This window comes from Fistularia commersonii, chromosome 13, assembly GCF_037954325.1.
Source record: "Fistularia commersonii isolate RoL2024-O1a breed Wild chromosome 13, RoL_Fcom_v1.0, whole genome shotgun sequence".
Classification (NCBI taxonomy): Eukaryota; Metazoa; Chordata; class Actinopteri; order Syngnathiformes; family Fistulariidae; genus Fistularia; species Fistularia commersonii.
In genome coordinates, this window is record NC_141296.1 from 1,689,168 (window position 1) to 1,710,571 (window position 21,404).

The window sequence follows — 21,404 nt, forward strand, 5'->3', positions numbered from 1 at the left end:
AAAGATAAATGTTTATTTTTATTTGAATAGTATGGTCATATTAGTTGAAGGCATAATATAAGTCTTGTGACATAAAATAATATTATTTGACATGTGCAGGTATTATAAGATGAAAAGAAAAGAGGGGTTAAGATAAGATAAGATACATTTTTAAAAATAAAAAATGAAAACAAAGAAACAAATAAATAAACAAATAAATGAAATAGAAACTGAATACAAATAAAATATAAACAAATAAAATAAATATGAACATAAATCACATTGAGAAAACATTTTTTTTTTTTATTTGAATATTATGGTCGTGTTAGTTGAAGGCATAATATAAGTCCTGCGACATAAAATAACATTATTTGACATATAAAGGTATCATAAGATGATAAGATACGATAAATGTACAAAAATAAAATAAAAGTGAAAACAAACAAACAAACAAAATAACACAAATAAAATATAATCAAATAAAAATAAAATAAATATGAATATAAGTCACATTGAGAAAACATTTGTTTAATTTGAATATTATGGCTGTGTTAAATCACATGGACAAATCTTCTTAATCAGTTTTGTTATTTGTCTTGTAAATATTGTTGTTTGTGAATCCAATCCGCATAAAGTTGCATCTTCTCTTTTTTTTACGGTGGTTTGTGGTTAACGCAGTGCGTTGTTGGTTATTTAAATAATGTGCCTTATTCTGAAGCGTGCGTCTTCTGAAGTTCATTCTGCATTTTTCCAAGAAATATAAAGAATCTTTCTTCTCATGGAGTTTCAGATCTGTTGAGCAGATGTTGCTCTGCAACAAAGAACTGAGATGTCAGAGGAGGAACTTTGTCGGGATTCAGGACGTTGCTTTGCTGCGAGAAGAGACGTTGCAGAGCGAGAAGAGGGAAGTGAAGCAAAGATATGAGGATACCGGAGATATTCTTGCATGTTCAGACTCGTTGTGGCAGCAAAATTCCGACTGCTCGAATCCCAAGTTCCTCCCGCCGATGAAGATGTTTGTAAAGTGATTCTACGTAGCCTGCGGGAGAACACAAGTTCATATTCATTGGCAAATTAGATGAGATAAACTTCCTTGGTCACAGAAGCGTAACAGTGATAATGACAAAAAATAAAAGTAAAATAAATATGAATATTAATATAAATAGAAAGGCAGAAGACAGATGATAGCAGGACAAAAAAAAAATCCATTAATAAATCGACAGCAGATAATTGAAAAGCAACAACAATATCATCAGGGATAACAATAAGTAATTATCCAAAAAAAACATGAAATAAAAAATTGAAAAGCTATTTTCACAGTTCTGAGTTGTAAAGTTCAGATTAGTGATGCCTTGCACAATTATTATATTTTTGTCCGTGTTTGTCAGTGATAACATGAACTTAAAATAAAACCAAAAGTAAAATAACTATGAATATAAATATAAATAGAGAGACAGAAGACAGGAGATAGCAAGACATCCATGTATAAATAGACAACAACAACAAAATCATTTAGTGGATAAAAAGTAAAACCCCTACAACCTTGTCATAAATTCTTCTTGTAACGCTATTCATATTTTATTTTAAGGCTTTTAAGATTCTGAAGGATATATGTAAACCCTCACCATGGTAGGTTTGTGCTCCAGCAATAAATTGAATATAATAAACTACTGATAAAATCTCCATTAATGCATCCATCCATCATCTCCTGCTCATCTTGCACTTTAGCTGACAGGAATGCCGGTGTTTTTCCCCGCTGGCATTGGACGAGAGGTGGTTTACACCCTGCTGACACATATTTTATTAGATAAGAATATAATATACATAAATACATCTTAATTCATATCACATGTGACATGAAGTGATGTTTACCTGCACATGGTAACTCAACATTTCACAATCTGCTATTTGATAATACCGTGCAAAGAAACAGTTCTGGCTTTTTTATTTTTGTGCATGTTTTTCATGGAAATGCCGGCTGATGGGCGAAAGGCGGGAGGCTGACGGTGTGTGTGTGTGGACGGTGTGTGTGTGTGTGTGGAGGTGGAGCCATCATCTTCACCCTGTGTGTCAGATGAAGAAAAACAGGTAGAGAAACAGTGAAGAAAGTTCTTCTGCTCTTCAAGATCCAACAGGCGTCAGGTATGTGAGGAGCTCTTTGGGCGTCGCCTTTCACACACACTGGTTTTTAACTGGGGTGTAAAGAAAGATGCAAAGACATTAAATAGAAACTAAATAAAAAAATTCTAAATAGCAATTTAAACTATAAGAATGGGATTTAAATCATATTTTGCTGTGTTTGTGTGTGTGGCTCATAGCTCATTTATGTGTGTGTAAGCATGCATATACATGTATGAGTGAATGTGTGTGTGTGTGTGACTTTTGACTCACTTTAATGGATTCTGTGTACTATATTTGTTTTAATGGAAAAAGTAGTTTTACCCTTGAAATGACAATATTTTCAGTTTTCAGTCTTTTTAACTGCATTTATGTGATTACATTTAGTTTAAAAATGCATCCTTTGGTTTGATTCATTTTGAAAAGAGAACATTTAATATTTGTAAAGAAACCCTGGCAACCAAGGCCAGTCGCATGCAAGCAGTGTTTTATTTATGTAGTTTTATTCAGTAATTAACTGAAAACGTGGATGCTGATCTGCTCAGCGAGTCACAGTCAGCGTTATTATCGATTTCTCCAAATGTACTGGACATACGGTAGAGGAATAATCATCAATGTGATGTATTTTACATTATAGGACAAACCGCTACAGTATATTATCACACTACTCAGAAAATACAGGTAACACTAAAATAACACCTCCCAGATCTGAATGAAATAAAAAATAAAAATAAAATATATATATGCATATGTATACATGAAATTATCCTTTTTGTAATTTTTCTTTTCTTTTGTGTGTGTGTGTGTGTGTGTGTGTGTATATATATGTATATATATATATATATGTACATGTGAATATATATATATGAATATATGAATATATGCATGTGTGTATACATAAAATTCTCTCTGGAAAATAAACAAAAAAAGAAAAAAAGAAAATTTTATATATACATATATGTATATGTAAAATGCATATATAAATGTACATGTTTATAAAAATATGTGTATATGTATATATATATAAATATATATTTATATATAAAAAAGAAAAAAAAAAGATAATTTTATATATAAATATATGTATATAATATTATCTTTTTTCTCTTTTAATTCATATAGAATATATATAAATTATATATAATATTATATATATATATATAATTTTACATATACACACACACTCATATATATAAAATATATATATATATTTTATATATATATATATATATAAAATTACCTTTTTTCTTTCTTTTTTTTTTTGTTTAATTTATTTTCATTTAATTTATTTATTCATTTATCCAACGTTGATGTTATGTCCTTAAAATGAGCTGCTTTATTTTCCATATAATACAAAACACTTAGTCTTCCATGCATGACGTTTCGAGCCAAAAATAAGCTCTTCCTCATATGATTACCAGAGATATGTGTTAACAAATATGTTATTATTAACACATATCTCTGTTATTTTTTTAGCTGGAAACATCATGATCATATTAATAAAATAAATGTCAATATATAATATAAATAGTAAGGCAGAAGACAGAAGATAGCAAGACAAAAAATCCACAAATAAATAGACAGCAGGAAACAACAACAGGGATAACGATAAGTAATTAACAAAAAAAACATTAAATACGCTGCCCGTTAAAGTACTGGAAAATTGAAGTTATGAATTATAAAGTTTAGATTAGCGATGCCTTACAGAATGAAATATTTGTCTTCCTTGGAAAAACTAGGCCTTCCTGTTTTTTGAAATGTTTTATTTTTCACAGGCATTCAAATGATAAATGAAATTAAAAAGGAAAATAATGTGGTGTGATGTCTAAAAATGTACTACCTTTAATTCACAATTTTCTTGACTTGTGTTCCTTTATACTATTTACCAGATTTCAGAATGTCGCAGCAAATCAGTGATGAGCAAATGGAGGAGATCAGAGAAGGCTTTCAGAAAATTGGTGAGTAAAGTGTTCAAATAAATTGGTTTTCAGGGTTTAATACAGAGTCACATCTGGAATGTTGTGATTTTGTTGCTTCCAAAAGTGTAAAGTCGTCTTCGTCAACGTGATTTCTTGTCCAAATCTTCGTCTTGTGAAATTAATTCATTTGAAGATGTTTTAGTTTTCCAATATAACCTGCTGGTTTTTTTTTATGTATTTATTTTTTATTTTTTAAACACAATTTTTATTCAAGTTTTTGACAGGTACATATAGTGATCCCCCCCAAAAAATTAAAAAATTGGAAAAAAATCGCGGAATTAATTAACTTGAAGATGTTTCACCCCCTTTTCATCATATATTGGAGTTTTCCAATATAACCTGCCAGATTTTTTATTGTCATTTTTATTATTTAAACTCAATTTTTATTAATTTTTTTGACAGGTACATATCACGATCCCCCCCCCCTCCACACACACACACAAAAAAAATGTAAAAAAATCCACTCCACTTAGGTAATCTAACAAGAAATGATGCTTTTGTTCGTCTTACCTCAGTCTTACCTCATTGAATTCGTAAAGACATGGCAGGAGCCATTGTTTAGTGTAAGTAGGCGTCTTAAGCCTTAATAAACATGTAATTTGCTCCGCCTTGTAAATGTCCCATATGTTTTGGATCCATGTATTATATGTATACGTGAATAGAATATATGTGTGCGGTGGTCAGTATCTTTACCTGCAAGAAGTGGAGCCATCTTGGCTTGTTATTTCCGGTGTTCTGAAAAACCTTGTAATTACTTTCCACTTGAATTCCCTCCAGGAGTTTGAATTCTGGTGTTTCTCAATATAATCTCTTCCCAGGCGTCCAGTGATATGTCCGCGTTCGTTTCCGCCTCCCATCTCCGTCTCATCGGTTGGGAGTTCTGTATATTCGAAGCTAAAAATACATTATATAGCTTACCCGTTATTTTCTTTATTAGTGCTATTTAGGAAGCTTTCTATGGAAGTGGCTCTTCTAAGTTTTTCCCACTCCTTGTTTGTTGGATCAGAACTGTAGATATCTAAAAAAGTCTGTCGTCTGGAGATCAAATTCCTTGTTATTTAGGTGAGGAAAGGTCTTCTGGCAAGGTACTTAGTATACAGTATCTTAAAATAAAATAAAACGAAAGAAAAAAAAACAAACATATATATATATATGTATATATATATATATATACACACAGATATGAAAATGAAAAGTATGAAAATGAATTAATAAATACATAAGTAAAATAAAATTATAATCATTAAATAAAAAAACAAAAAGAAAAAAGAGAACTTTATATATCTAAAATTATCTTTTTTCTTTTCTTTTCTTTCTTTTCTTGATATACATATATATATCACTTATTATATTTATTTAATTTATTTTATTATTTTGAAAACCCAGACACAAGGAGAATGCGCAAACTCCTTGTGTAGTAATTTATTCATATATATGTATATACAAATATATGTATATAATTTTCTTTTTTCTTTTCTTTTTTCGTTGTATTTTATTTTATTTTTTATTTTATTCTTGATGTTCACAATACTGATACTGCTCCTTGAAAAAATCCACACACGAGGAAATGCTCCAAAAAGAAAAGATGATTTATTTTAAATATAACACAAAACGCTTATTCTCGCGTGCATAACATTTTGAGCTAAAAAAAATACCAGAGATATTTGTTAATAATAACATATTTGTTAACACACATCTCTGGTAATCATTTGAGAAAGAGCCTAATTTTGGCTTGAAACATCATGCATGTGAGAATAAGTGTTTTGTGTTCGATTTAAAATACATTAGCTTGTTTTAAGGACATTACATCAAAGTTGGATGAAAATAACAAATAATTAAATAAATCAAATAAATTAAAAATAAATAAATAAATAAATAAACATGCAGGAGGAACTGGCATGAATTGGGTAAAATTGCCCAAATGTGTGAATCAGAGAGTGATTAAGATAAGATAAGATAAGATAAGATAAGATATACTTTATTGACCTCCATAGAGGAAATTGTATACTCACAGCAGTGAAACAATTACAGTTTTGAAAAAATAAATGTTATTTTCACGTATTTTCGTCCGCCTTGTCCGTCATGCCGTCTTTATTTGTCTCCCTGGAACTCATGCAATCAGAAATATTCTTCAGTTAAAGCACACTTAAAATGTGTTCATTTTTTGGAAACGTCCTTTTTTTCTGTAATTATTTAAATGGCTGCATGGATGGAAGTTCCATCCTTATCAAACCAAAACGTTGAGTTCTCCTTCTGGTGTCTCCGTAGACGTGGACGGCAACGGCTACATATGCGCCTCTGAACTGGGCGACCTCTTCCGTGAGGTGGGTCGTTCCATGGCTGGTTACCAGGTTAGAGAACTGCTTCAGACGCTGGACCGAGACAACGACAGTCGCATCAGCCTGGAGGAGTTCATCAGCGTAGGTGTTCTTGCTGACTGACTCTGTAATGAGTGACTCTCATTGGTGAACTTTTCTTAAAGCTAGATCGGTGCTGGACGTCCAAAAAGAAGCATTAAATGAGGTCATTGACTTATTTTCTTAATGCACAATCTGTGCATGAAATGGTTGGAGAGAGGAAAATAAAACAAAGTAAAGGTTAAATATCTGTTTTTGTTCATCAGCTGTTAACAAGAACAAGGATTGACTGACTGTTTTCCTAATGCTTAAAAATGAATTTTTATTTTTATTTGAATAGTATAGTTATATTAGTTGAAGGCATAGTATAAGTCTTGTGACAAAAAATAACATTATTTTACATGTGCAGGTATTATAAGATGATAAGATAAGAGAGGTTAACATAACATAAGATAGAATAAGATAAGATAAGATAAGATAAAATAAGATAAGGTAAGATAAGATAAGATAAGGATAAGATAAGATAAGACAAGATAAGATAAATGTATAAAAACAAAGAATGAAAACAAACAAATAAATAAATAAATAGATAGAATAAAAAATAAATACAAATAAAATATTAACAAATAAAATAAATATGAACATAAATCACATTGAGAAAACATTTTTTTTATTTGAATATTATTGCCTTGTTAGTTGAAGGCATTATATTTAATGCTTAAAAATGAATTTTTATTTTTATTTGAATAGTATGGTTATATTAGTTGAAGGCATAGTATAAGTCTTGCGACATAAAATAACATTTGACATATTAAGGTATTATAAGACGATATGGTTAGATAAGATAAGATAAATGTATAAAAATAAAAATGAAAACAAACAAACTAATACATTACATTACATGTAATGTAATGTAATGTAATAAATACATAAATAAAAAGAATTAAAATACGTACAAATAAGATATAATCAAACAAAAATAAAATAAATATGAATATAAATCACGTTGAGAAAACATTTTTTTAAATTTGAATATTATGGTCGTGATAGTTGAAGGCATAATATAAATCTTGCGACATAAAATAACATTATTTGAGATATAAAGGTATCATAAAATGATACGATTCGATAAGATAAGATAATATAAGATAAGATAAGATAAGATAAGAAGATAAGATAAATGCATAAAAATAAAAAATGAAAACAAAGAAACAAATACATAAATAAATAAATAAATAAAATAATAAATACAAATAAAATATAAACAAATAGAATAAATATGAACATAAATCACATTGAGCAAACATTTTTTTAAATCTGAATATTATGGTCATGTTAGTTGAAGGCATAATAGAAGTCTTGCAACATAAAATATCATTTTTTGACATATAAAGGTATCATAAGATGATAAGATACAATAATATAAGATAAGATAAGATAAATGTATAAAAATGAAAACAAATAATAAAATAAAATAAAATAAAAAATAAATACAAATAAAATATAAACAAATAAAAATAAAATAAATATGAATATAAATCACATTGAGAAAACATTTGTTTAATTTGAATATTATGGTCATGTTAGTTGAAGGCATTATATAAGTCTTGCGACATAAATAACTGAATTTTTTTTTAATGCATTTATTGATATTTTTGAATTCCTTTTGTTGAGCCATTTCAGTCTTTATCTTGGCACTTGGACGTTACATGATGTCATTATTTATGTAAAGTCTTGATTCGTGTTTTACTTTGTCTTTTATTTAATATCTCATAATTTCTCTTCAATTTTAAATCTTTACCTCGATGCATTTAGAATTTCCTTTGTGATCGAGCTGGAAAATGTCAAGTTGATTTGAGTAAAGTTGCATTGTAATAATGAGCAATGACGTAAGTAAAGTTATTTTTTATATCATTACAGAAGACAAAACACAAACAAGTGTTTGCTCAATTATTTCAACCGTTCCTTTGCCGAATTATGTCGCTGAAGGGTTGAGATTCCAAGTTGGTTTTTAATAATAATGAACTCTATGCTGACATCAACCACTAGACGTAGCAAATGCTAAATACTTCTATGACCTGCGAGTGTGGTTTGTGTGAACATATCCAGATTTTTAAGGACTTGAAGAATGACCACATTGCCCAGAGTTTCAGGAAAGCTCTCAACAAAAAAGAAGGTATATTGGCCATTGGAGGCACCAGCGAAATCTCCAGTGAAGGAACTCAACATTCAATCTCTGGTTCGTACGGCTGAATAACATAATATCATAGATTAGATACAGCGACCGTAACAATAAACTGCTTTATCACATCTTTATTACTGACATTTTGACTGTCATGAGAAGGAATATAACACTTGCATGGACTGTTTTCCAGAACAGGAACGCTTTGCCTTTGCCAACTATATAAACTCCTGTTTGGAGAAGGATCCAGACTGCAAACATATATTGCCCATCGACGCCCACACTGAAGATCTGTTTGTAGCCCTGGCGGACGGCATCGTGCTTTGGTAAACCTTATAAAACTTCTAATTCTGCATAAAACATGCTGCCTCCATAGTTGGGATGCTTTTTTTTAAGAAAGTATGTATGTGTTCTGAGACTCCATAATGCATGTGCTTTATTTATTATTCCTCAAATGGCTCTATTTACAGCAGGGGGTGGCAAACGTACGGCCCGCGGGCCGGTACCAGCCCATTAGGAGGTCTAATCCGGCCCATGGAATAAATACAGAATATGAAAAAATACATAAAACTCATGAACTAAAATAAAGATACAGTTCCTGTTTTGTGTGCGAGGAGTTCACTGTTTCAGTCAGTGTTAGCAACACGGTACGTCATAACTGGCAAATAGCATTTTTAATTCTTGTAAGAAATTGACCTGCTTTCCCGTTGCACCCTCGTCAGCAAAAGTGGACATGGAGTTTAGGGTTTACCGAGAAAATGGATCAATTCTTTTTTTGTTGGTTGAGGTTAATAAGAAAGCTGTATGCTCAGCGCGAATGTGGCAAGTTTCGGCGCCACTAAGAGACTCGCCGTGGCGGAAAACACAAAACAAAATGACCTGAGAAGACAGAACTGAGGCAGTGTTGTTGAAATACGGTACTTTTCTTAACCAATCACGTATTTTTTAAAGCAGCTTTGTATCGTTTACCTGTTCTCCTTCACACTAAAGCAAAGGAAAAATACGGACATACTGTCACTTCTAGGTAATTACGCTATGATATGACAAATTGAGTCGTATGTGACCCCTGGACCAGAATGAACCCCTGGTTTACAGGCTTATGAAGTCCTTCTTTTAAGTGTTCATGTCATTTCTGTCACCAGCTCCATCCAGAGTCAAATGATTTCAGGGCAATTTTAGATAATATAAATATAACCAGCTGCTTCCTCCTTCATGCCTGCAAGTCATTGAGATGGTTTTCAGCCTCGCTGCTTTTGCACAGATGTTTCCAGATCCTCGGAATACTTTGACGTTGTTATTATGGACCGTCGATGGTGAAATCCCGAAATTCCTTGCAATCCTACGTTGAGAAATGTAGTTTTTAAACTGACCCAATTACAAAACTCACCTGTGAAATATTCCAAACAGGTGTTGCAAGCTTTTTTGGAATGTGTTGCAGGCATCAAATTCAAAGTGTGTAAATAATGGCAAACAAAAAGAATCACTTTTATCAGTTTGAGGATTAAATGTATTGTCCTTGAAGTGTATTCAACTGAATATAGGTGGAAATTGATTTGCAAATCATTGTATTCTGTTTTTATTTTACATCTTACACAACGTCCGATCTTCGTTGGTTTGAGATCAATTCAACCCTCAAGATTGAATCTCAATGATTTGAAGCTCAACCTTCCTTCCGTCTTTCTGACGCCGTCTTTATCTCAATGTTTTTTGCAGTAAACTTATCAACCTATCAATTCCTGAAACAATCGATGAGAGAACCATCAATAAAAAGAAACTTACAGCCTTCACCACACAGGTAGGGTTGTTGTTTTGTCTTGTAAGATAAGATAAGATGAGATGAGATGAGGTGAGATGAGATAAGATAAGATAAGATAAGATAAGATAAGATAAGATAAGATAACATAACATAACATAACATAACATAACATAACATAACATAACATAACATACTATACGATAAGATAAGATAAGATAAGATACGATACGATACGATAAGATAATATAAGATAACATAAGATAAGATACGATAAGATAAGATAAGATAAGATAAGATAAGATAAGATAAGATAAGATAACATAAGATAAGATACGATAAGATAAGATAAGATAACATAAGATAAGATACGATAAGATAAGATAAGATAAGATAAGATAAGATAACATAAGATAAGATAAGATAAGATAAGATAGGATAAGATAAGATAAGATAAGATAAGATAAGATAAGATAAGATAAGATAACGTAAGATAAGATAAGATAAGATAAGATAAGATAAGATAGGATAAGGTAAGGCCTTCAATCTACTTCCATTCTTTGGGTTTTACTTGAAAGTCATTTATTTCCCACTTTGACGTTTCTTTGTGCCAACAGGAGAATCTTAACTTGGCTCTGAATTCAGCTTCATCCATCGGCTGCCAAGTTATCAATATTGACGCTCAGGATCTGAAGGAAGGAAAACCCCATCTGGTTCTCGGTCTTCTCTGGCAGATCATCAAGATCGGACTGTTTGCCTCCATTGAGCTGAACCGCAACGAAGGTGCACCGGACAGGAATGTGGCTAAAGGCCGTAGCAGTATTTGGATTGATGTAAATATCTCACGTTTGCAAACTGTGTCCTGCTCTTCCTTTTTCTGCTCAAAGCAATCGCGGCGCTGCTGGAGGACGATGAAAGTCTGGAGGAGCTGCAGAAGCTCAGCCCGGAGGCTCTTCTCCTGCGCTGGGCAAACTTTCACCTCAAGAAAGTTGACATGAACATATCCAACTTTTCCGGAGACATTAAGGTGAAAACATAGAACCGGGACGACCGCTTTGCCGGTGCGACGGGTGAAATATTTTATTGATCGTCCACTCGGGGTTTTAGTGTCGTATTCAAACGATTAAGCTGGAGTTTTTCATTCAGCGGCAGAATTCATTGAAGGAATTGGTTTATTTGGCGATTATGTTTCTGAATATTGGTGCGCTGGTGTAATCGCACAGGACTCGAAGGCTTATTTCCACCTGTTGGACCAGATCGCACCCGATGGCAGCCAGGAAGGAAATCCTCCCGTTGAGATCGACATGACTGGTCTTTATGTAAGTCAATCATATTGGACATCCCTCAGTATCGTCATATAATGATTTGTAACATACCTCAATATCATAATATAATAATATTTAACATCCCTCAGTATCATCATATAATGATTTGTAACATACCTCAATATCATAATATAATAATATTTAACATCCCTCAGTATCATCATATAATGATTTGTAACATACCTCAATATCATAATATAATAATATTTAACATCCCTCAGTATCATCATATAATGATTTGTAACATACCTCAATATCATAATATAATAATATTTAACATCCCTCAGTATCGTCATATAATGATTTTTAACATCCCTCAGTATCATAATATAATAATATTTAACATCCCTCAGTATCATAATAATATTAAACATTCCTCGGTATCATAATAATATTTAACATCCCTCAAAATTACAATATAATATTTAACATCCCTCAGTATCATAATAAAATAATATTTTATCATAAAATAATAATGTTTAACATCAATCAATATCATAATATAATATTTAACACCCCTCAGTATCATAATATAACATTTAACATCCCTAAATATTATAAAATAATAATATTTAACATCCCTCAGTATGATAATATAATAGTATTTTATCATTATATAATATATATAAAATCCTTCAATATCATAATATAATATTTAACATCCTTCTGTATTATAATATAATATTTAACATCCCTAAATATTATAATATATTATTATTTAACATCTATCAGTTTCATAATAATATTTAACATCCCTCAATATTGTAATATAATAATATTTAACATACCTCAGTATCATTATAATATTTAACATTCCTCAGTATCATAATAAAATAATATTTTATAATAAAATAACAATATTTAGCATCAATCAATATCATAATATAATATTTAACATCCCTCAGTATCATAATATAATATTTAACATCCCTCAATATAATAATATAATATTTAACATCCCTCAGTATCATAATGTAATATTTAACATCCCTCAATATAATAATATAATAATATTTAACATCTCTCACAATCATGATATAATAATATTTTATCATAATATAATATTTAACATCCCTCGGTATCATAATATAATATTTAACACCCCTCAATATTATAATATAATAATATTTAACATCCCTCGGTATCATAATATAATATTTAACACCCCTCAATATTATAATATAATAATATTTAACATCCCTCAGTATCATTATATAGTAATATTTTATCATAATATAATAATATTTAACATCCTTCAATATCCTAATATAACATTTAACATCCCTCAGTATCATAATATAATAATATTCAACAGCCCTCAGTATCTTTCTTGTATTTTTTTAAATTATGGACACAAGTTATTGAATACAAAACAGCCCTATGTCAAATTTGGGATTTGCAATTTATCAATATGAAATACTGAAAATATTTTTATTTTAGTACAGAACATTGTAGCTTGAGTACATAGTGAGTTCGTCTTAGCTTGTTTTTAGCTTGTTTTTTGTGACTATCCTTAGCAAAGGTAAAAACAAAATAAAGAAAATGGTAAAATCAGCGATCATGCATATTGTTATTTATTTTTCATTTATTCATTGACATAGATGTTTGCGAAAGGCTCCCCAGTTTGGAAAAATCAAAGAACCAAACCAGAGAGACACTAAATGCTGGGCTGTGCATCCGAACCCACAAGAATTATCCATTAAATTACATGAACTGATTAAATAACAGGGTCAATGACGTCCAAAAGGGGAAAAGATGATCTTTAACCAGGGGTCGGCAACCCGCCGCTCTTCCATCTTTACACCGCGGCTCCGAGCGGCTTGGGAAAATAAATTATAAATATTTAATTGAAGTGTATTTCATTTGTGTTAATTCCTTTTTTTAACTTTTAGTTCCAAGTTGGAAGATTATTGTGATCTTGAAATATTAAATAAAATTATATTTATTATTTTTTGCCGCTCAAAATAACGTCACATTCGTGGAAGCCGGTATAATAGCCATCCAGTAAAGTCCCGATTCGCAGATGCTGTGCGCAGAAGTTCAGGAGCAGAAGTCCCATAAACCAGCTAAAATAAATATTTATGAAGATATTTTGCAAATATTTATTTTTTATTGTTTACTGACACAGTGATTTTTTTCCCCGATTTATTTCTAAAATTCAGGTCAAGGCTCCGCTACACGCTCTGAAAGCCCAAAGCTCAAAATGAGTTCATTACATAAATTTAATTTTCTCTGTAATACTTTGTGAATTTCAGGAGCAACACACGACACACTTGTTTATACAAAGTGTAAAGGTAATAAAAAGCAATATATACAGTGGTGCTTTTATTTTAAACGTCATAAAGTAATTGTGGCTTCCAGTGTTTTCTTTTCCGAGGAAACCGGGTCCAAATGGCTCTTTGGGTGTTACGGGTTGCCGACCCCTGGACTATATGAACCCATTGAATAAAATACCAAAAAAAAAAAAAAGTAATAATAAAGTGTTGTTGAAATGTTCCCTTTATTTATTTTTTTTATGTGCATCACCAGGAAAAGGATCTCACCAAGCGAGCGGAAAGCATGCTGGAACAGGCCGACCGTCTCGGCTGCAGACAATTCATCACCGCTGCCGACGTCGTGTTTGGGAACGCAAAGCTAAATATGGCTTTTATAGCCACGCTTTTCAACAAACACCCGGCGCTGAACAAACCGGAGAACCAGGACTGGAATCTCCAGAGTGAGAAGGTTTTCACATGTTTCACAAATCCTGCTCTGTCCTCGCGTGGTAAGATTGTTTTTCTCTGTTTTCAGGAGAGTCCAGAGAGGAAAGGACGTTCAGGAACTGGATGAACTCTCTGGGAGTCAGTCCACATGTTCATCACATCTACGGGTTTGTATCTTTTCATCCCGATCCACTCGTTTTGTGGCGTAAGAAGTATTTATTTTTGATGTGAATTGCGGATGCAGCGATCTGCAGGACTCCATGGTGATTCTGCAGCTGTATGAAAAAATCAAGGTGGCCGTAGACTGGGAGAGCAGAGTCAACCACCCTCCCTTCAAGAAAATGGCTGGAGGGCATTTGAAAAAGGTAAATATATTGAAAAAGAGGCATGGAATTTCACATTTATATTGATTTCTATGTGTGTGTGTGTGTTACAGATAGAAAACTGTAACTATGCAGTTGAGCTGGGAAAGGAAAAAGCGGGTTTTTCACTGGTGGGAATCGGTGGACAAAACCTCTACGAAGGAAACCCGACTCTGACGCTGGCGCTCGTATGGCAGCTGATGAGAAGGTGAGCAAACAAACCTCACATATTCACACAAATAATACAGTATAGTGTATTCCTTCACACTGCAACAAGTGCACAGTGCAGTAGAGATAGTTCAGTTGATGAATATAATATAATATAATATAATATAATATAATATAATATAATATAATATAATATAATCTCCTTTTGGCTTTTTCCTTCAGGGGTTGCCACAGCGAATAAAGCTTCTCCATCTATCCTCATATATAATATAATATAATATAATATAATATAATATAATATAATATAATATAATCTCCTTTTGGCTTTTTCCTTCAGGGGCTGCCACAGCGAATCAAGCGTCTCCATCTAACCCTATATATAATATGATAACATAACATAACATAACATAACATAACATAACATAACATAACATAACATAACATAACATAACATAACATAACAAACATAACATAACATAACAAACATAAATGTATATAAATTAGTATAATATAATATAATAATATAACATAAAATAACATAACATAATATAATAAACATAAATGTATATAAATTAGTATAATATAATACAATATAATATAATAATATAACATAACATAATATAACATAATATAATAAACATAAATGTATATAAAGTAGTATAATATAACATAATATAATATGATATAATATAATATGACATAACATAGTATAACATAACATTACATAACATAACATGATATAAAAATATGATCTAATGAAATATAATTTAAAAATATGATAACATAACATTACATAACATAACATAACATAATACAAACAGTGGTGTAATCAACGTCAGAAAATATAAAACATAACCACTTGTGCAAAAATGAAAACTAGCAGCACCTTTGAGTGTGTGGATGAATGAATGAATGAATGAATGAATGAATGAATGAATGAAGTCCTTTGGAAGAAGACCTTAGGTTTTCCATATATGACAAAAATGGTTATTTATTTAACTGGAACGCGGACAAAAGCGACTTTACCAGACTTCAGCAGGGACTTGTACTGTTTCTCACCATATTGACTTGAAACGTGGGAATTTACAGGTACACATTGAATGTTCTGGAGGATCTGGGACACGGAGAAGCGGCAGGAGACGATCTGATACTTTCATGGGTCAACAAGACTTTGTCCGAAAACGGCAAAGTCTCTTCTGTTAAAAGCTTCAAGGCGAGTGCACATCATTATCTAATCAAGCCTGATTCACGCCACGTGCACACCGGCTGGATTCTTGCACAAAATGTGTAAATATTTCACGTATCCCTCTGTTTAGGATAAGTGGATCACCAGCAGCCTGCCAGTTCTAGAGCTGATAGACGCCATCCAGCCGGCGAGCGTGAACTTTGACCTGGTGAAAAAAGAGGATCTATCGGATGACGACAAACTGAACAATGCCAAGTAAAAATGTCACACACACACACACACACACACACACACACACAGTATTTTTCTCCCCATCATTAATCTGCATTTGATCAAACAGTTCGATCACCGAGGAAGGAAGATATTGACTGAATAGAGATTGAAAAGCAGATTATGATTATGTGCTTGATTGTTGCTAACATGCTAACAAAGTCAGTCAGTAATAAAGATGTTTATGCATGTTACAGATGTCCTGGCATGGTATATTTCAACCAAAAATGTCCTATAAACCCTAAATCTTAAAGAAAAATCTCTATTTTAATTCGGGGCGGGGGTTGGAGATCTAATCAAATATCAAAATACAACCAAAAAAACAGATTTGATTTGTGATTTAATATTGAAAACTAGGTGGAACATGATCAGAAATGACACGTTTGGAAATTCTAGTCACAAAATAATATTTTTTTACATCTTAAATGTCATTTTTGGACACACAGACTCTAATTCTGACCCCGTCCTTCACCAGATATGCAATTTCCATGGCCAGGAAGATTGGAGCAAAGGTCTACGCCCTTCCTGAGGACCTGGTTGAAGGAAACCCTAAAATGGTGATGACCATCTTTGCTTGTCTGATGGGAAGAGGCATGAAGAAGACTTAAAAGAGAAAACACACACACACACACACACACACACACACATGTCATATGCGCCAGCCAGTTAATGGTTTTAATGGAATAAAAACATCATTTTTATTGTGCAAGTCCGAAGCTTTGCTACATGATAAATGGTATTTCATACCAATTTTTATATTTTTGTCATATTAATATAGTCATATTTTGTCTTGTTTGAGGGTTTTTTATGTTAGCGTCCATTGAAGGGGAAATGAATGAATAATAATAAGCATTTAGTTTGTGGGTTTTTACTGGCTGCGCTGTTTTTTAACTCATTATTTGGATCATTTTCTGAAACGGGAGCTTGTGAACTATTTTGCTGTTTCTCTGGTTTTCCTTCGCCATTAACTTTATCGCGTTATCTCTATTTTTTTGACTGATTTTATGTTTTTTTTCCCTTTTTTCACTCCCTGCTTGATTTGAAACCGTTTTCCAGCTGTCATTGTTGAAAGCTGTGAATTAATCATTGCTATCACTGGCGTCTGGTGACAAATTCACTTTTTATTTCTGCCCAAAATTGTTTTGTTTTTTCATGCTATTCCTGATTTTAAAATCAAATTTCTTATGAGTTTGGTGTTTCTTCTGATTGTTGATATTATTGTTTGATGTATCCATCAATTTGACATCTTGGTAACTATATAGTTGTTATATTTTAAACCTGATGTTAAACCCCGTCCACCGTTCAACTAAAATGTAGAGCTCAATGTCAGATTTTAAAGAAAGTCGAACCAATATTATTATTTTATTGAGCCATGGAACATTTAATGCGGTGAATTTTTGACGTATGAAATGAAATACGCAGCATCATTTGATGCTTGCTGTATTTTTAACAAAGTTTGCATCATTCCATGCAAAACTCCAAACGCGTAGCCGAACATCCAACATGCATCTGGCTACTTCTGATTTCTGCTGATATAGATCATAATATAGATTATATCGATATAAAATCTCGCAAAGACGTCTGAAAAAAATCTCACCCTCAACCGGTCCTCGGCGGTTATATATTTTTCTCTGCACCAGAGGGCAAAAACAACATAAAAATATATTTCCAATGAAAGATGAACAAGACATGCATGCCTGGTGTATATACAGTTATGTCTATCTGCATGCATGTGTATGTATATAAGTATATATATGCAAATAATAAAAGGCAAAAGTACTTTTTTACTCTTTGACATGATGCAGAGAAGAAAAGTTGATATACTGAGTTTCCAGGAGAGGTGATATTTTACCAGATCTATATCTTATCTAAGACAGTGTTTCCCAACCTTTTTTGAGCCACGGCACATATTTTACATTAGAAAAATCACACAGTACCACCAAATAAATATGTCAAAAACATTTTTTAATGAATTACAATGAAACCGCCGTCTCAATTTACTTTGAGTGTGAAATCTAACATATCTAATATCTGTAGATTTGTCAAGTTGCAATGCAAATTTCCCACTGATGTGCAACTTTTCCAGAACCCTTTTTTTCAATATCAGAAGACATGTCATCAATATGTCTGAAAATGGTATTATTGGAGAGAACTCTATTTCTTTATCAACGCCAGAGCCGAGCATTTCTTCTATAATGATTTTGCCGGCAGGTCGTATTAATGTTTTGCTGTTTGGATTTAGAGACGAGTTCAGCAACTTTCTAGCAGCTTTCACTGCTTTCTCACTCGTCTTGGTCGTTTTCAACAACGCTGCCTGTTTGTTTACGCAGATACAAGTACTTTTTATTTTAAAAATGTATCACGCAAAGCCTCACTAATCGCTCTGATGCACAGACGCACAGGTTCATTCACTAGCCGTCGCCATGGAATGGACACGCCGCCCACATAGACATAGAAAGACACATTATTTACGTCGGATAAATAATTTTCGGACCAATCGGGTGAAAGTGGGCATTTTTCCACGGCGCACCTGATGATCTCTCTCGGCAAAACACTGATCTAATCTATAATCCTCTGCTAAATTACAGATTTGATTAGATTCTGTCTCTCACAGTGGAAATGCACCAACCATGAACATTTTAGACCCCCTTCATGATTTCTAAGTGAGAGAACTTGCAAAAACAAGCGCTTATTGACCTGACTGTATATTTACTGCCCCAAAAAATAAATAAAACACTTAAACAACACAATGTAACTCCAAGTCAATCACACTTTGTGTGAAATCAAACTTATAAAGCGACACAGATTGATTGTGACTTGTTTTAAGGACACGACATCAACGTCGGATCAGACTGGCAGTATTTATATTATAAGTATTTTCAATCAATATAGAATTTAGAAATTCCTTATTTATTTCTTTTTGTTTAATTTTGTATGGACTCGTGGCCCTTGGAACAATATTTTGTGGCCCCTTTGCTCGAAATCACATCTTTGTGTTAGTGCAGCCACGCGTTTTTTCTCACATTTCTTTCTCTTAGGTTTTTATACAGTGGCTTTAAAATAAAATGGGCAAGGAAAAAATGAAAAAGCAACTTTGCAACACATTTTTTGCTTCTAAATTTGAAAACAGAATGATTTTTTTTGATGAAAAAACATCTACTGAGATTGTTAAAACAATCTTTTTTTTTTTTGTTTCTATAAAAAAGACAAAAACAATAGCGAAAAAAAAAAACTGCGCAAAATAAAAAAGATTGATTTAATAACCAGAATGTAAACATGATACCTCCTCTTCTACATGCTAACAATCCATTTTCTAATAAATTCTAGTGGCAAATTTTCCCACAGTGACAAGATTTTCTCTTTTAACTCAACAATATTTTTAGGGTGTCATTTCATTCTTTTTTTAATATTCATTTTAACATTAATTTGTCATGTATTTTTTTAGAGGAACAGTTCAATACCTACAAAGATTTTTATAATTAAAAATTGATTACACCAAATGAGTTTCACACCCTTGATTACATACAAAATAATGTCGGTACATTTAAATCCTCATAATTGATTTTAAAGTTGAAATAAAATGCCAAAAAAAATTAGTATTTAAACTGCAATTTTCATTTTGTTCAATTTCTATGATACCTAGTTGGCCGGGACATAAAAATGAAATAAAAAATATGGCCTACCAGCCCAAATAATTGCAACCCCTGCTCATGTGTGTGTGGAAACACACACACACACACACACACACACACACACACTCTCCATGAAGCTGACGGTCCCTGCAGATACTGGAGTTCAATGATATCACGCTGTCACTTTCACTCACATTTATTTGTGTTTTTCTCCCATCACCCCCCCTTTAAGTATTTATTTTCTGCTTTTTAAGCACCTCTCCAACATCTAGCGTGCTACTTTTTGAAAGCTAAAAAATTAACAGAGATTCACTTTGTTGTTTTTCTTTCTTCATTTGTGCAGCTAATATTTTCATTCCCATGCGGATATTTGCAGTAATAATAACCTCCTTCCTGTTATTTCCTCATCCTGGTCAACAGCGGACGTTGAATGAATGCATCTTAATAAACGCGTGAATGTTTTTTCTCAAGAGATGACTTTAAAAAATAAGTAAATAAATAAGTAAATAAAGCCCAACATAATCCGATCTGGTATGACAGCAACATGATCTGCCCACACAGCAACACCAACGATGTTTATCTTCAGGGTAGAAATCTGTGGGATTATGAGCAGCCATATGTGCATTGGCGTGGGTGCATGCGTGTGTGTGTGTGTGCGTGTGTGTGTGTGTGTTTTGCTCATGTTCTTAAATAATCCACTGTGGTGAATCACGGCGTCTTAAAAAAACAGCATTTTGAATGAGTTCATGATGGAGGCACAAAGAACAATGGAGATTACATTTAGCGACACTCAGCCAGCTTCTGTTTAACAATGTATACATTTTTTTTTATTTTGGGATTTAATTTGGAATAAATCATGGCCCCAAAACTCGCATTAGCATTTCATTACAAATCATAAAAATTAAAATGAAGCTCTTCCAGCGACATGGATCAAAAGTGCGTTCGAATATCTACCCTTAAAATAAGGCACATTTTAAGTAAGTATAGTTTAATACTGCTGTTACATTTTTGTTATTAACAGATATATTTCTGTAAATATAATCTATTGTCGTATAATTGGTTAGATATAAATCGCGGTGCCCAAGACGAGGCTGTGAATGGTTTGTTTTGTCGGCAATTAATTTATTTTTCAGCCCCCAAAATAGATAAATGCATAAAAAAACAAGTCGGCCGCTTCACTAAACAGCTTCAACAGAGACTGTTTAGGGAAAAGACTGCAGAAGCTCATTTTCTCCAAAAAACACCAGCAGGAACCCAAATCGGCAGTTGACTGGTCAAGTAAAGCAAACAAAGGAGGAACAACAAACAAACAAACAAACAAACAAACAAACGAACAAACAAACAAACACAGAGACATTCCTGACACACACACACACACACACACACACAGC

General features: G+C 32.3%; 1 protein-coding gene across 2 annotated transcripts; it reads left to right on the top strand.

Annotated features, from left to right (window-relative positions):
• The first annotated feature begins 1,986 nt into the window (after window positions 1–1,986).
• LOC147227503 (plastin-3-like) lies at window positions 1,987–17,569 on the top strand. Of its 2 annotated transcripts, XM_086158185.1 has the most exons (16): window positions 1,987–2,121; window positions 3,987–4,055; window positions 6,345–6,496; window positions 8,543–8,672; window positions 8,809–8,941; window positions 10,329–10,410; window positions 10,986–11,151; window positions 11,256–11,395; window positions 11,592–11,687; window positions 14,223–14,409; window positions 14,484–14,562; window positions 14,640–14,760; window positions 14,832–14,965; window positions 16,015–16,138; window positions 16,242–16,366; window positions 16,857–17,569. In XM_086158185.1, the coding sequence occupies exons 2-16, from the start codon at window positions 3,995–3,997 to the stop codon at window positions 16,987–16,989; spliced, it is 1,863 nt and encodes a 620-aa protein (XP_086014311.1). In that variant the 5' UTR covers window positions 1,987–2,121; window positions 3,987–3,994; the 3' UTR covers window positions 16,990–17,569. The 2 variants fall into 2 exon arrangements, with proteins under 2 accessions (XP_086014311.1, XP_086014312.1); XM_086158186.1 differs by lacking the exons at window positions 1,987–2,121; window positions 3,987–4,055 and having other exon boundaries at window positions 6,360–6,496; window positions 8,814–8,941.
• Window positions 17,570–21,404: the final 3,835 nt, after the last annotated feature.